Source organism: Vulpes vulpes, chromosome 6 (genome assembly GCF_048418805.1).
Source record: "Vulpes vulpes isolate BD-2025 chromosome 6, VulVul3, whole genome shotgun sequence".
Classification (NCBI taxonomy): domain Eukaryota; kingdom Metazoa; phylum Chordata; class Mammalia; order Carnivora; family Canidae; genus Vulpes; species Vulpes vulpes.
In genome coordinates this window covers 111,774,196-111,789,194 of record NC_132785.1, presented here as the reverse complement: position 1 = coordinate 111,789,194, position 14,999 = coordinate 111,774,196, and the positions used below count along the sequence as shown (strand labels likewise).

The 14,999-nt window shown below is 39.1% G+C and overlaps 1 protein-coding gene across 45 annotated transcripts in view; it reads right to left on the bottom strand.

The window, feature by feature from the left end:
* Positions 1 to 14,999, bottom strand: part of NRXN3 (neurexin 3) — a 1,525,926-nt gene that overhangs the window by 1,064,843 nt on the left and 446,084 nt on the right. For all 45 annotated transcript variants that reach the window (XM_072762116.1, XM_072762119.1, XM_072762122.1 and 42 more), the window contains one exon: positions 13,927 to 14,088. In XM_072762116.1, the coding sequence (XP_072618217.1) occupies positions 13,927 to 14,088 (162 nt within the window). The remainder of the gene's footprint in view (positions 1 to 13,926; positions 14,089 to 14,999) is intronic.

The following is a 14,999-nucleotide window of genomic DNA, read 5'->3' as shown; positions in this document are numbered from 1 at the left end:
AAGACAACAATAGCTAAACTCCAAGAGGAGGAGGAGGAGAGCTCTTCCTATAAGACAGAAGAGAAGGTAGCAAGAAGTATATTTGAAGGTAAATCTGAAAATGGAAGGAGAAAATTTTAGTAAGCATTGGCTTACTCCATGAAATATGAGCTAGACCAAAACTGACTGGTGAGAAAGATCTGAGGGAGAGGGAAGAAGAATTTTATTGGTTGATAATTGGTGTGCAATGTTCCTGCCCTCTGCTACATTTTTACTGATTTGTGAAGTGAAAAATGGGTCCTTATATCTCTCTTGAAATCTATGCAGAAACTATATGGCACACTGTCCACATGCGGGACAGACACAAGGTTACAAAAGCACATAACACTAATGGAACAGTCATTTCTGCATTTGCAAAGCAATTAAAAAAAACATTAGCTAATTAATTAGCTCAATGATTACTTTATCCCTGTAGGTATATGTGTACAAGAACTGGGGTTTTTTGGTCTCCTTTGAGGCATTTGAAGACACAAGAGATTTTGTCTCAGTGGGAATGTTGTGGTAGATTACATTTGCTGTAAATAAGTGACATTTTTAGAAAGCAATGAGTTCCACTGAATTTATCCCAAAGAGAAAAAAAATTACAAAGCTAAATAAGAGGCTCTCAGAATCAAACTAAAAATTCATAATAAGCCTAAAATGTAGCTGCTTTTCATTCTGGCTTTCTAGGGGCACTGGAGGCAAATAGCTCCAACTTCACAGAAAATACTTGGCTGGAACAAAAGTCGAGATGTGCCACACATTTCAAAACAAAGGTATTCAACTGCCTGGTATTTATACTGAGAGGAACTACTCAGGTCCCATAATGAAAATCATTCCTCCATTAACAGGTTGAGCAAAACCAATTTTCCCAGCCAAAGTGGGAAATCAAGCAAAAACCGCCTTCTTCTCAGAACACCCAATTGCAAGGTGAAAGAAATAGGTAATTGTATCCAGTCTCCCAGCAAGAAATTTTTTGACTGATTAAATGACCTATCCTATGAAATAGAGCCTCTAAATAGTAGTGAAAGACCAGTCCCTAAAGTAGGTTTAACCACAGAATCACCAACCTTATTTCCTTTTCTTCTTTACCAGGTCCTTTGACTGAGTTGGTGTAGGAGGCAGCAGGAATCAAGATGGCAGCAGTGTTTCCACAGTAACTCTAGCCTTTGCTAAGCTGAACTGTGTGACCCTGAACAAGAATTTCATCTTCTTAAATTTACATTAGCAGTGATAATAGGGTCTACCTCACCAGTTTGTTGTGAGAATTAAATGAGGAAATATATATGAAACATTTAACCATGTAGACCTACACTCTGCATGCATTTACACTGTTCAGTGCACAGTAATTGTTAGTCTTTACCATTGCTATTATGATTTCAGTTGTTGTGGTTATAATGGTTTTGGACATGGTGCCAGTAGAGGTCTGAGGAAAGAGAAATAATTATAGATCATGGCACTGGCTGAGAACCTCAAATCCTACCATAAGAACAATCCTATGAGTCTCAGTGGGATGTGTTTAAGTCAATGATTTGGAGATTAATTAGGAAAGTCTTCAACATGATAAATCTAGTCTAATTAATTGTTCTCCTTGTTTCTTTTCAGAAGGCTTGTTCACTGAAGAGTTTAGAATCTTATGTTTGGAAGGAAACTAAAAAATCAACAGTATCTACTCATTTGATGCTATAACATCATCTACAAACTCAGCAAGGTAGTTGTCCAAACTCTCCGCGGTGCCTTGAGTGATAAAGAATGCATTACTTTAAAAGCAGCTTTGAACAACTCTCACTGGAATGTCTTCTTTGTATTAAGTAACCAGCTGCCATTCATTTGCCTTATTTCTCTCTGAGGAACCACATGTAATCCCACTTCTATAGGATAGTCCTTCATGTATGAAGCCAACCGCTCAGGCACCTTTTCTTCCTCAGGTTAAATACCCCTGGATCATTCAACTAATTTTCTTTTTTAAGATTCTATTTGTTTATTTGAGAGAGAAAGAAAGAGAACATAAAAGCAGGGGGAGTGGAAGAGGGAGAGGAAGAAGCAGACTCCCCACTGAGCAGGGAGCCTGATGTGGGGCTTGATCCCAGGACTCTGGGATCATGATCTGAGCCAAAGGCAGACACTTAACCAACTGAGCCACCCACGCACCCCTCAGCCAACTACTATGTCAGACTCTTAAGTCCTTCATCTTTTTCACAGCTCAATTCTAAACATGTTCTAATATATCAATTAGCTATTATTTTAAAAGCTTTTTTTAAATGATTATATTTATTTATGAGAGGCACAGAGAGAGAGAGAGAGGCAGAGGCATAGGCAGAGGGAGAAGCAGGCTCCTCACAGGGAGCCTGATGTGGGACTCGATCCCAGGGCCTGGGATCACACTCCCAGCCAAAGGCAGAAGCTCAACCACTGAGCCACTCAGGTGTCCCTTTTTAAAAGCTTTATATCCAGAATGGAATAGAAATATTTCCCGTAATCATATTAGCACATAGTGATGATGATGTTGAACACAATTTACCAATCTTCCAAAAAACTACTAGAATTAACAAATGAATTCAGTAAAATTATTATACAGAAATATGCTGCATTTCTATATAATAATAGCAAAGTAGCAGAAAGAGAAATTAATAAAACAATCTCAATTACAATTGTACCAAAATAGAGTAAAATACCTAGGAATAAACTTAACCAAAGAGGTTAAAGATCTATACTCTGAAAACTTTTATAAAACATCGATGAAAGAAATTGAAGATGACACAAACAAATGGAAAGGTATACCATGCTCATGGATTGGAAAAATTAATATTGTTAAAATGTCCATGCTACCCAAAGCAATACACAGAGACAATACCATCCCTATCAAAAAATCAATAGTATTTTTCACAGGACTAAAACAAATAATCCTAAAGTCTGTATAAAACCACAAAACACCCTGAATACCCTAAGCAATCTTTGGAAAGAAGAACTAAACTGGAGATATTGCAATCCCAGATTTCAAGATATAATGCATAGCTATAATAATCAAAACAGTATGGTACTGGCATAAAGAAAGACACAGAGGGATGTGACATGCAAAAGAATGAAATGGGGCTACTTTCTCACACCATACGCAAAAATAAACTCAAAATGGATTAAAGACTGAAATGGAGACCTGAAGCCATAAAACTCCTAGAATAAAACATAGAAAGTAATTTCTTGGACATCAACCTTAGTAACATTATTCTACATATGTGTCCTAAGGCAAGGAAAACAAAAGCAAAAATAAACTACTGGGACCACACCAAAATAAAAAGCTTTTGCACAGTGAACAAACCATCAACAAAATAAAAAGGCAACCTATTGAATGGGAGAAGATATTTGCAAACAATATATCTGATAAGAGGTTAATATAAAGAATATATGAAGAACACCAAAAAAAATCCAATTAAAAAAATCGGCAGAGAATTGAATAAACATTTTCCAAAGAAGACATACAGATGGCCAACAGACACATAAAAGGATGGTCAACATCACTTATCATCAGGGAAATGCAAATCAAAACCACAATGACTTACCTTATACTTGTCAGAATGGCTAGAAATAAGAAATGAGAGATAACAAGGCTGGCAAGGATGTGGCCACTGGGGCAAATTGGTGGGCAGGGGGGTTGGGTAACTGGGTGATGGGCACGAAGGAGGGCACTTGATAGGATGAGCACTGGGTGTTACACTATATGTTGGCAAATCAAACTTCAATAAAAACAAAACAAAACAAAAATAAAAGTAAATCTAGTGAAGAGTGATTAGGTGCTGTGACATTCCTGAGGAGTCCAGCTCCATGAGGCAGGGTCCATGTCTGTCTTCCTCATCTTAAATCCTAGGCCTTCTCAATGCTTGGCACATACACTGTGTCTCAAATCAATCATATAATCTTTTTTGAAATAGTAGCTTCATTGAGACATAATTTTATACAATAAAAATCACCATTTTAAAGTATAAAAAGATTCTTCAAAAAATTTTTTTTAAAAGATATACCATTTGATTCAGTAATTCTACTACAGGGTATTTACCCAAAGGGAACAAAAACACTAATTGAAAAAAATATATATGCACTCCTATCTTTATTGCAGCATTACTTACAATAGCCAAGATATGGAAGCAACCTGAGTGCCCATCAAGAGATAAATGAATAAAGACATGGTATATATTTACAATGGAATATTATGCAGCTGTAAAAAAGAATGAGATCTCATCTTTTGTGACAACATGGATGAACCTAGAGGGTATTAATGCTAATTGCAAAAAGTCAGAAAAAGATAAATACCATATTACTTTACTTATATGTGGAATCTAAAAAAAGAAAAACAATAAAGAATAATAAAAGCACTGAAACAGACCCATAAATACAGGGAATAAAACTAGTGGTTGCTAAAGGGCACAAGGATGGACAAAATGGGTGAAGGGGAATAGGAGGTACAGGCTCACAGTTACAGAATGAATAAGTCACAGGGAGGAAAGGTACAGCATAGTGAATATAGTCAATCGTATCGTAACAGCATTGCATGGTGACCAATAGTACCTACACTTGTGTAGGTACTACCATACTTTAATTTTAAAAGTCTACCAAAAGTTTTCTATGTATCAAGCATCATTTTAAGGGCTTTACATTTACTATCTCAGTTAATATTCACCACAACCTTATGAAACAGGTATAATTATTCTTATTTAATAAATAATCAGAATGAGGCATGCAGAAGGTTAAGTAACTTGCCCAGCATTCCACAGCTAGTATGAGTAGAGCTAGGCTTTGAAGCCAAGAGCTCTAGCTCTAGAGCCTGCTTTCTTAGTCAATAAATTATAGTATAAAAGTGTCTACCTCCTTTGTTTTATAGATCACACCTCTATTAATTCAGCCTCAAGTCATGTAGGCACATATTTTCTATCATCCTCAGCTTCCTGCTATTCAAAAAGTCGATGACCATGCACTCTTACCTTTCCTCAAGTCCCTAATATAAACATTAAGTAAGAAGCAGTACTGTGACATCAATCTGAATCATCCATATAGGTCAAACAGATCCTTCCATCAAGACTCATTGGTATATTTGGAGTGCCTGGATGGCTCAGTGGTTGAGTGGCTGCCTTGGCCCAGGTCATGATCCCAGGGTCCTGGGATCGAGTCCTACGTCAGGCTCCCTACAGGGAGCCTGATTCTCCCTCTGCCTATGTCTCTGCCTCTCACTCTGTCTCTCATGAATAAATAAATAAAATCTTTAAAAAAAAAAGACTCACTGGTATGTTTAAATAGTTACTCCTTTACTGACTAGCTCCTAAAATTCAATTCCTTTTTCCCCATTTTGTCACCAAAGATATCACAGAATGTATTGCCAAATACTGATATTTAGTTATGCTTTCCTGAGTTGTAAGTATGGTAACAATATGGAAGGGAAATGTGAGCTTGGTTTGTGTGATATGGCTTACTTTTTGTGTTTCTGGTGAATAACTGAGGTTCTGCTGATCACTTTTTTTCTTTTCTATGGGGTCAAACTTCTGTTAATAATGCACTCCAAAACCTTTCCCCAATTCCAATGAAGCTCAGATGCCCATAGCTCACATTATGTACACTTTTTTCCATCTTTAGTATTGAGGAACTCCACCATTACCTACCATTTCTCAAAAACCACAACTGGTTTAAAAAAAAATCTTATTTACAAATTCTCCCTGTATCCTTGGATATCATTCATCTAACTCAAGAAATCTGAATGAATGCAGAGCAATTAGGTGCTAACAGCCTCTAATATTAACTTTTTTATCCTTTGTCTATCTTTTCCTGTCCAAAGATCTATTTTTTTGTCAGAGAAGACGGGGGCAAAATAGGAGTAAGAGGATTATTTTACATCACTTAGGACTATATGTTGCAAATGACAGAAAATCCAGCTCCTATTGGTTTAGACAAAAGAAGGGATTACTCAGTCTTGGCTGGAAATCAGGGGTACTCTAGTTTGAAGAATGTTTGATCCAGGGCCTTAAACATGTCACCAGGATCTAGTTTCTCCCCATCTTTTGGCTCTGCTTTTCTCCATTCTGGCTTCAGTTTTGGCCTCTATGTGTTGGCAAGATGGTAGCCAGAAACTCAGTTTTATATCATCCCAAGTTCTAACCCAAAGGACAGAAAACTACCTCCCTATAGCATATAAACTAAAGTCCTGAGCTTGTATATCACTGATTCAAATCAGGTTAGGCACCCACCTATGAACAAAATAGCCATGGTCAAGGGAATCGAAGTCTGTAATTGACTCAGAACCCCCATGCTTACCAAGGGAGCCAGAAGTGGAGTCAGCACCATTGAACCACTGGATTGAAAATGAGAGGAAACAAAAATCTTTATTCAAAAGAAGGAGAAATGGGATGCCTGTGTGGCTCAGTTGCTTAAGCATCTGCCTTTGGCTCAGGTCATGATCCTGGGGTCCCAGGATCGAGTCTCAAATAAGGCTCATGTAAGCAGGGCTCCCTGCTCACTGGGGAGTCTGCCTCTCCCTCAGCCTGCTTATGTACTCTCTCTCTCATTCTTTCTCTCAAATAAATAAAATCTTTTTTAAAAAAGATTCCTTATACTCTAGGAAGTAATCTCTCTTCCAGAAGATCCAATTTATTCTCTTTATAAAAACTTCATTCTTAAGCTGATGCATATGGCATTGCTAGCACTTGATCTTTTACCCACTAAAACTGCCAACTTCTATGATCAATGCAATAGGCAGCCCCTGAGATACCATTTCTCTCTTATCTTCTTCTGCTACAGCTTCTATTTCCCAGTCTCTGACTCATGTTTCTACTTGTTTCTACCTTGTTGGAATCTCATCCTTCTTGGTCTCCTGTTTGTATTGGTTCTTCCATTTGGAGGAAAGGCATGCTTTCCTCCAAGCCCACACAGTGCTCCTTTGCACATCTTCCTAAGAGTAGGAAGCTAGATCCTACTTTGCTATCCAAAATTTCATAAGCAATAACTTGTAATTCTACACTAGAAGTTTTCCACAGTAGTGTGCATTTGGTTTAGTGGTGATCACTACTCTCATTTTACAGATGAAGACATGGATGTCCAAAGAGACGATATGATTTTCTAATTAGCATTAGAATGAGATCTGGAGAGGTTCCTGAGTAGCTCAGCTGGTTAGGTGTCTGCCTTCAGCTCAGGTCATGATCCCAGAGTCCTGGGATTGAGCTCTATGTCGGGCTTTCTGTTCAGTGGAGAGCCTGCTTCTCCCTCTCCCTCTGCCCCTTCTCCCTGCTCATGTACTCTCTCTATCTCAAATAAATAAAATCTTAGGAAAAAAAATAACGAGATATAGAGGCCAGGTTCAAATTCAGTTGCTCTTATTAAACTACATTGGACTCTCCTAACTTCTGCATTTTTTAAATTGCAGAAACAGCAAGGAGCAGTATGTGGCTTCTTGGCCAGACCTAATCAATTTGGTTTCATTTTATAACAAATAATAACATAAGCATCTGCACAGTGCTTTACAGTTTATAAAGCACGTCCATTTGATTAGTCCCATTTGCTCTTGACATAAAAATGCCTGAGGTAGGTCTTATTATCTGATGCAAAGACAGAGGCTAAGAGCAGTCAAATGACTTGCTCTTAGTACACAGCTGGTAATGAATGAGTCGAGACAAAATTCAAACCTGGACTTGTGCTTCTTTTCTCATCTCCCATGCTGACTCAAAAACCCTCACTTGGTCTCTGCTCACCCTGGGGCCATGCAATATTTTCAACGCTAGGAAAAAGGGGATTTTTTAGTCCCAATGCCATGACCTAATTTACCTGATTATGAACACAGCAATTTAAATCAGGAAGGAAACCAACACAAGAGCTAGAGAAGCACAAAGGTAGAGAAAATGAAGATGGCAGGGGCTAGGGTGGGTAGGAATAAAGTATAGTGAGTGAGGAAGCGAGGACAATACAAAAGAAAAAGCAGAAGAGAAATTATTATAACATAAGAGACAGCAGCAGCAAAAGACAGTGAGATGGGATAAAATGAGTATATTAAAAAAAAAAAAGGCAACAACAAACACATTATCCCAAAGCCCGCAGGTGCCAGCAATTCAAATAAACGTATAGCAATTAACAGAATTAACACAGCCTTAAATAGCTTGGCTCACCAGATGTGGACTCCTATCAGGGTTCTATAAAATGTAAAGTTATTACAGATTAAACCATTAATCATCTGTTCAGAGACTATCTCTGGCTGCAAAATCCCATTCGGTTTTAAATGGCTAATAATCACAAAGGGATGTGGGATGTAATGTGCACAATGATGCTCTACCCAATCCTTTTTCCTTTAAATATGTGTTCCACGCTCCTGATTCTCCTGCTTCTCCCTCCTCCCCATTAGAGACTCCATAAGGAAAGAGAGGTGAGATGGACCAGGAGATCTCAGACACCTCAGCAGCACGGAGCTTCTCCCTGGGCACATGGAAGATGGAAACAGAGAACCAACATACTGGAGGGGAAGTAACAGACTGAGGAGAAAGGAAGATGGTGTGCAAAGAATCAAATCCAACAACAGGAAAGATCCCAACACATAGGAGGGTACCATGATGGGCTTGAGGAAGGTCCCTCCCCTTGGTCCTAGTTAATCCAATAGAAACACTATTGTTGACCTCAGTCGGGACTTGGCTTTCCTCTACTATACTGTGCTTCATCCCACAAAGCAGCTCAATGATGCCAAGGACAAAGGAAAGGAGAAATGTTCATCTTGACAGGGAGGGTCACTGGAAACTGAAATGAGAGTCAGAAAGAAGTGCTTCCCTATAGAAATTTTAAGATTCTGAAAGATACTCTCCGGTCCCAATGCCACAGTCAACGGATCAACCCTCCCAACCACGATCTTCAACTTCCTAGGGCAAAAACATACACCAGTTGGAAGTAGTAGATGCAGTGTTCTCAAGTAAATTAAAGCCTATTGGATAAGATGCCAATCTGACTGTGTCACGCTACTACTTGAGTTCCTTCAATATCCCCCTATTGGCCTAGAAAATAAAGTCCAAGGGTGAAATGAAGTTCTCTATGACCTGGTGCCTACTTAACTTCGTATCTACATTTTCAAAATTCTCCATCTTAGAATCTGTGACCTGAAATTAGCAAATTGTGAGTTCTTCACCCAGATTCTACTGAGTCCTGTCCCCATGCCTTTACCAAAACTGCCCCATCATCCTGGAGCACCACTACCTCTGTTCTGCTGTGTCTGCTTCTCTTTGTCTTTAAGACTCACCTTGGGCATTAGCTCCTTCACAGAGCTTTCCTGAACCCTAGAATATGCTAAGTCCTTCTCAACAGCCCTGCTGAACTTCTGAATGCCTCTTTTTACTACTCTTTTATGAAAACTATACCCATTTATCTTAGGTGTCTCCCCCACTAACTGTGTGGTCCTCCAAGGTGGGAACTGTGTCTGATTCATCCTGGTATTATTTAGAATAGTCCCTGGTATATTGTAGGTTTTTCGTATATATTTGCTGATCTAAATTCTACCAGATTTTAGAGCTCTGTGAGGTTAACACATTCATTCCTTTATTTATTCCAGACACTTATGGAGTGTTTTTTTTATGCCAGGAAATCTGCTAGGTTCTGGGGAGACACCTGTGAACAGAAGAGACCTTCGCTCCTGTTTAAACAGTTATCAAATAAATTACCAAAGGCAACAAAATAAGCTAATGACTGAGGACAGGTGGGGTGGGTTTCCCCACTTCAGATACAGATTGAAGGACTTAATTGGGACAAACCTCAGAATAAAGCTGGTTTTCCCCCTGATTATGATTTGCTAATTTGGGAGATATAGGGATATTGCATGTGCCAATGTATACAAATGTATAGTTATATTTGTATTTACAAGTTGTTTATAAGAGGTATTATAAAATCCTTAAGAATAATTATTATAGGGACACCTGGGTAGCTCAGTGGTCGGCGCCTGCCTTCGGCTTAGATCATGATCCTGGGATCCAGGATCGAATTCCACATCAGGCTCTCTGCGAGGAGCCTGCTTCTCCCTCTGCCTATGTCTCTGCCTCTCTCTCTCAGTCTGTGTCTCTCAAGAATAAATAAATCTTTTAAAAAATAATTATAGCAAAATACACATGTCTATTTGGTTTAGCTTTTATTTATATTATTTCATTTAGGAAGAACATGACAAAGAGCCTAGTATATCCATGTTAGGGAAGAAATAGATTCAAATAGGATCAGTAGCTTACTGCAGGCCATACAGCCAGTGACAAAGCTGGTATTCCCAACCAGATTTTCTGATTATAAGCCCAGTATACTTTTTCTTAATACAACTACACCTCTGTCAAAGCCTTTTCAATCCTATTCTTCCTAGAGGAAGTTCCAACTCACTTCTCTTAGCCTTGCTGAGTCTTTCTACATAATACTTCTCTCATATCAGATAGCTAGGAAGTTCCTAAAAGATTCAACTGTTGCCATGCCAAGAAGTTCTTAGTGATCCCAAGAAGATCATATGGCTAATAGTGCCAAAGAGCATTTACCTACAATAGTAATTTTACAAACATTTTATTTACAAGATTATTTATTTAAACACAATTAATTTGCAAACATGTGGTTTCACTTAGCAAATGTTTACTGAGAGCCCAGTAGGTGCTAAGAACCATTGTAGGAGCTATAAACCCACAAGACCCAAAAAAAGACATACATGTTAAATCACCAAAACACGACAAGGAACAAGAAACCGAGGTGGTAATGTTTAAGTGAACACAAACTTGTATTGATAACTAGGGTGTATGGAGAACCATGATAGTCTGAGGACAATCTGGACAGTCTTTGTGGCGGCTTTTACAGCAGCATGGAGCTAGGAAGTGTGCATCCAGGTGAAATCCACAGTCATTCTGCTCAACAGTGGAGGCAGAACTTTTGAGGGTAAAGTAACTGTGGTTAAAAAGATAAATCTTATTTTGTACTACACACAAAGTATCAGTGATCTGGAACAGAAACTCTGAAGTCCTTTTGCCATGTCCCCATTTTGAAGAAAATAATACATAAAAGTGCCCAGCTCAGCTTAAGGCAACACAGAGCCTCAAATGGCAGGCAAAGTCAGAAAAAAGAAGAAAGAGATAGGGAAGAAGGGCTTGTTAAATAACTGGACACTGGTCTAAGGGTAAACAGTTCAAGTGGCTATATGGGAGTTATCAAGGAGAGAAATCCCAACCTAGCTGGAAGCTTCCACTATTCACTAAATTGACAAAGACAAATATCAAGAGCAAGAGAAGAATTTCCCAGACCTGCCCTACAGAAAAGTGAACTGTAATGATTAAGTGGAAAGAAAGAATATGCCAGGACCACAGGACACTGGAAGTTCTCTGTTTAAGAAACTCAAAGGAGAAAGCTTCCTAAATTCCTTGGAAACACAATTCTGTATGTAACACAGAGATGGTGGTATCAGTTAACAAAGTTCTAATTGTGTCTATTGCTTCCCCCAGAATGGGATGGACTTTCTTTTTTCTGACTTGATCTGGATTTAAATGCAGATTCATGCTGCTATGTATATATTTTTACTACTAAGTACTAATTATTTCTGTTACTGACACTTTTTTTTCAGAGCTGTCTTTAATTTTGCAGCTATTGAAATAACATTTCTTATGGACTTTTGAAGTTTTCTGCTCTCTATACCTGGGCAGTGTGTACGTGAGTGCATGTGTGTGTGTGTGTGTGTGTGTGTGTGTGTCCATACAGACTTCATTTACTTTAGGTTTTGTGTATATGAAACCATCAGAGATATCTTCGCGTTTTTATGAGGCTTGTTTCAAAATGTTCAGGAACATCCTTTCTGATTGATAATTTGCAATTGGGAAACTGTTCCTTTGTCTCAACAAACATAATTGAGAGATGCTTCAATATAATTGTGTGCAGGGGAAAATTAATTCTAGAGGCCTTCCCTAGATCCTGTCCATGATCAGGGTTGTTTCACTACAAAAAAAAAAAAAAAAATGGATGAGGGATCCCTGGGTGGCTCAGTGGTTTAGTGCCTGCCTTCGGTCCAGTGCATGATCCTGGAGTCCCGGGATCGAGTCCCACATCGGGCTCCCTAACGTGGAGCCTGCTTCTCCCTCTGCCTGTGTTTCTGCCTCTCAATCTCTCTCTCTCTCTCTCTCTCTCTCTCATAAATAAATAAAACCTTTAAACAAAAAGGATGAGTTTTCCACAATAATCAGTGCCTTATTCATGTCTGAGCCATGTACGTGGCAGCAGAATGTTCCTATCTATTTCTGACAAGAGTACAATTCCTGTGTGTGTGTGATTTAACACAGTTTAAGAGTCTTTCAGGGTTCATTAGGTGCTGAGCAGTTTATACCTTTATTCTATCCAAATGGGAGTAAATCCCAGGGAGGAAGTGTTCTGTGTCCACTGCAATTCTGTCAGGAATGACTACTGGCATCTCTACAGCCAGAAGAAGCGTAGCTAACATCCAGTAGAAAGAGGAAAGCACTTTTGGGTTCTCGTCTGTAATTTGTCTTTCAGACCAAGAACAATACAGAGTTGTAATTGGATTTTTCCCTCCTTTGTCATGTCTCCTCTTCCTCCCAATTCACACATTTACTGTATCAAGGCCCAGTTCAAATATCAATTCTCCTCTGAAATTGACTTCCACCTAAAATTTATCTGTCTCCTCTAATTCTACTCAATTAGAACATTTAGTCAGTGGCACTGAATACACAGTGACCTGAGCTGTACTTGTTCACTTATAGATTTCATCCCCCTTCCTAGATTATAAGGTCTTCAATCATGGAGATGACAGCTTATAAAGAGCCACTAAGTTCAATTACAATACAAAAATGGTACCCAATAATTATTTGATAAATATATACACTCCATAAATACTTATTATGTACCTACTATATGCCAGGCATAACGGGCGCAACTCCTGTCTTGACATGGTTCACAGCTGAATGGTGTGACTGAAAGCATGTACAATGCCATCTCATATATAACCGATGTTCAACAAATTCCAAATAACCATAATAAGAATAAAATATGTGCCCTGAGAGGAGTCTCATAACATGTCACAAGGGATCTTTATCTACACAAAAGAACACTGTTAGCTTCTCAAGGAATTTCCCCAGGGAAGGAGGTATAGATATCTCAGGCAATCAGGCTTAGTTTAGATTAAACAAAAATGTGCAGTTGACACAGTATTTTGAAAGAACTCGACCAAATCAAGTCTGATTCTTCTTGCCTCAACAATTGACCTTAGAGAACTTACACTTGACTGAAGCTCCTCTGTTCTCAGACAGAGGTCTCAGCACATCAGCTACAATAGTAATAAATGAGTAATGGCAAAGCCCCACTGCTTTCTCACATCTGCTAGCTTTCAGAGGATTAAAAAAAAGAAGAAGAAAGAAAAGGAAAAACCAGTCTTCTGGGCCTTAATGTTACATTCTGAAAATTCTCCTTCATCTCAAATAATGAGACTCTTGGGAACACTAAGCTTGGCAAAGGTAAAATAATACATATGTTATGTTTTAGACAAGATACACAACCACAAATTGAGCTATTTTTAGCTAGAGTTTCCCTACTTGCCAAGTCAAAGTATGAAATCAAACTTTACAAGTACAAGGTGTAGCTCTTGTGATATCAAAGTCCTCTCATCTGTGTTATTTCATTTAATTGATAAAGTACAGCTACCTGTAGGATGCAATTCCCCATTAGTTAGATGAGACAACAGAACCACAAAGCACATAAGTGGCAAACCCAAGACCATGCAACCAGCTTAAGTGGGAACCAAAACATCGGACCTTACTTCCAAGTCCAAAGTCTTTTTTGCTACAACCTATGGCCTCAAAGACTGGGTGAGACAGAGCCCCTCACTGAGCTGGAAATTCATTTGTTCTTGGGACGGTCAATGAATTAAAGAGAGAATGTGACCTTTACCTCTTTAAGGCAGCCCATAAAGTTGTTGCTGACAGGTGAGCCTGGCAAGTCAGCGGTACTCGGGCTTCCTCCCACGTAGAAGAAGTCATCAGAGCCCAGCATGGTGTAGTCCTCTTGGGTGTAGCCTGTCGTGGTAAGGATGCCATCCACAGAGATTGTCACCTGGTGGAGGGACATAGGGACAAAAAAAATCCCAGCAATGACTTTACAGTCTTATCAAAATCCGGTGACTTCCCCTACCTGTGACGTCACTTTCATTAAGATTTTGGTGAGGTATTCTTTCTAATTTGGATTGACTTTGGTATATGCAGCCAAATTCCATTTTCTGGTCTGCCTTCCCTGCAACCCAAGCCTCCAGCATTCGTCTGCAGACTCTCAGGAGACTTTGGTGGAATTGTCAGGATGAGCAACTTGCTCTACCCACTGCACTCTTTACTGAGTCAGGCTAGAAAATGGAACTATCCTCAGACAACATCACTTGTCTCAGTTCATTGGTAAAACGGCTATTTTTTGAACGATTGTTATTTATGGTGGTAGTGAAAAACAGCAAAGGAGACATTTGACAATGGGGTTTGTTAGGGTTGGTCTTTGGTTGTGGATGGTTTTTTCTTTTTTCTTTTCTTTTTCTTTTCTCTTTTATTTGTTTCTTTCGGGGCTCACACCACGCTGACAAACATGCATTCAGGGAGGGAAGGAGAAGGGTCTTGTTTTTGATATGTCATGGATGATACATGCCATGGACTACCCCAGGACACCAACCCCTGCCCTCCCTTCACTGACATCACCACCACCAAGAGAAGAAATGACCCAAACCAAAAACACAACTGTAACAAAAAGAAAGGAATATGAGGCATAATAACCAAAATAAAAATAATAACGCCCACAGGGAAGAAATAGCACCCACACACCCAACATCCATGAAGGGAGCAGAGGGCAGAGAAAAAAGATGGGGCCTCAAAACGTGCATACACCATACGCTGACACACCCATGCGAAAATGATGAGGAGCCAAGAGAAAAGGTGTAAGAAAAAGGGCAGGGATGGGGGCAGGAGTGAGGAAAACCAAAGGGAAGA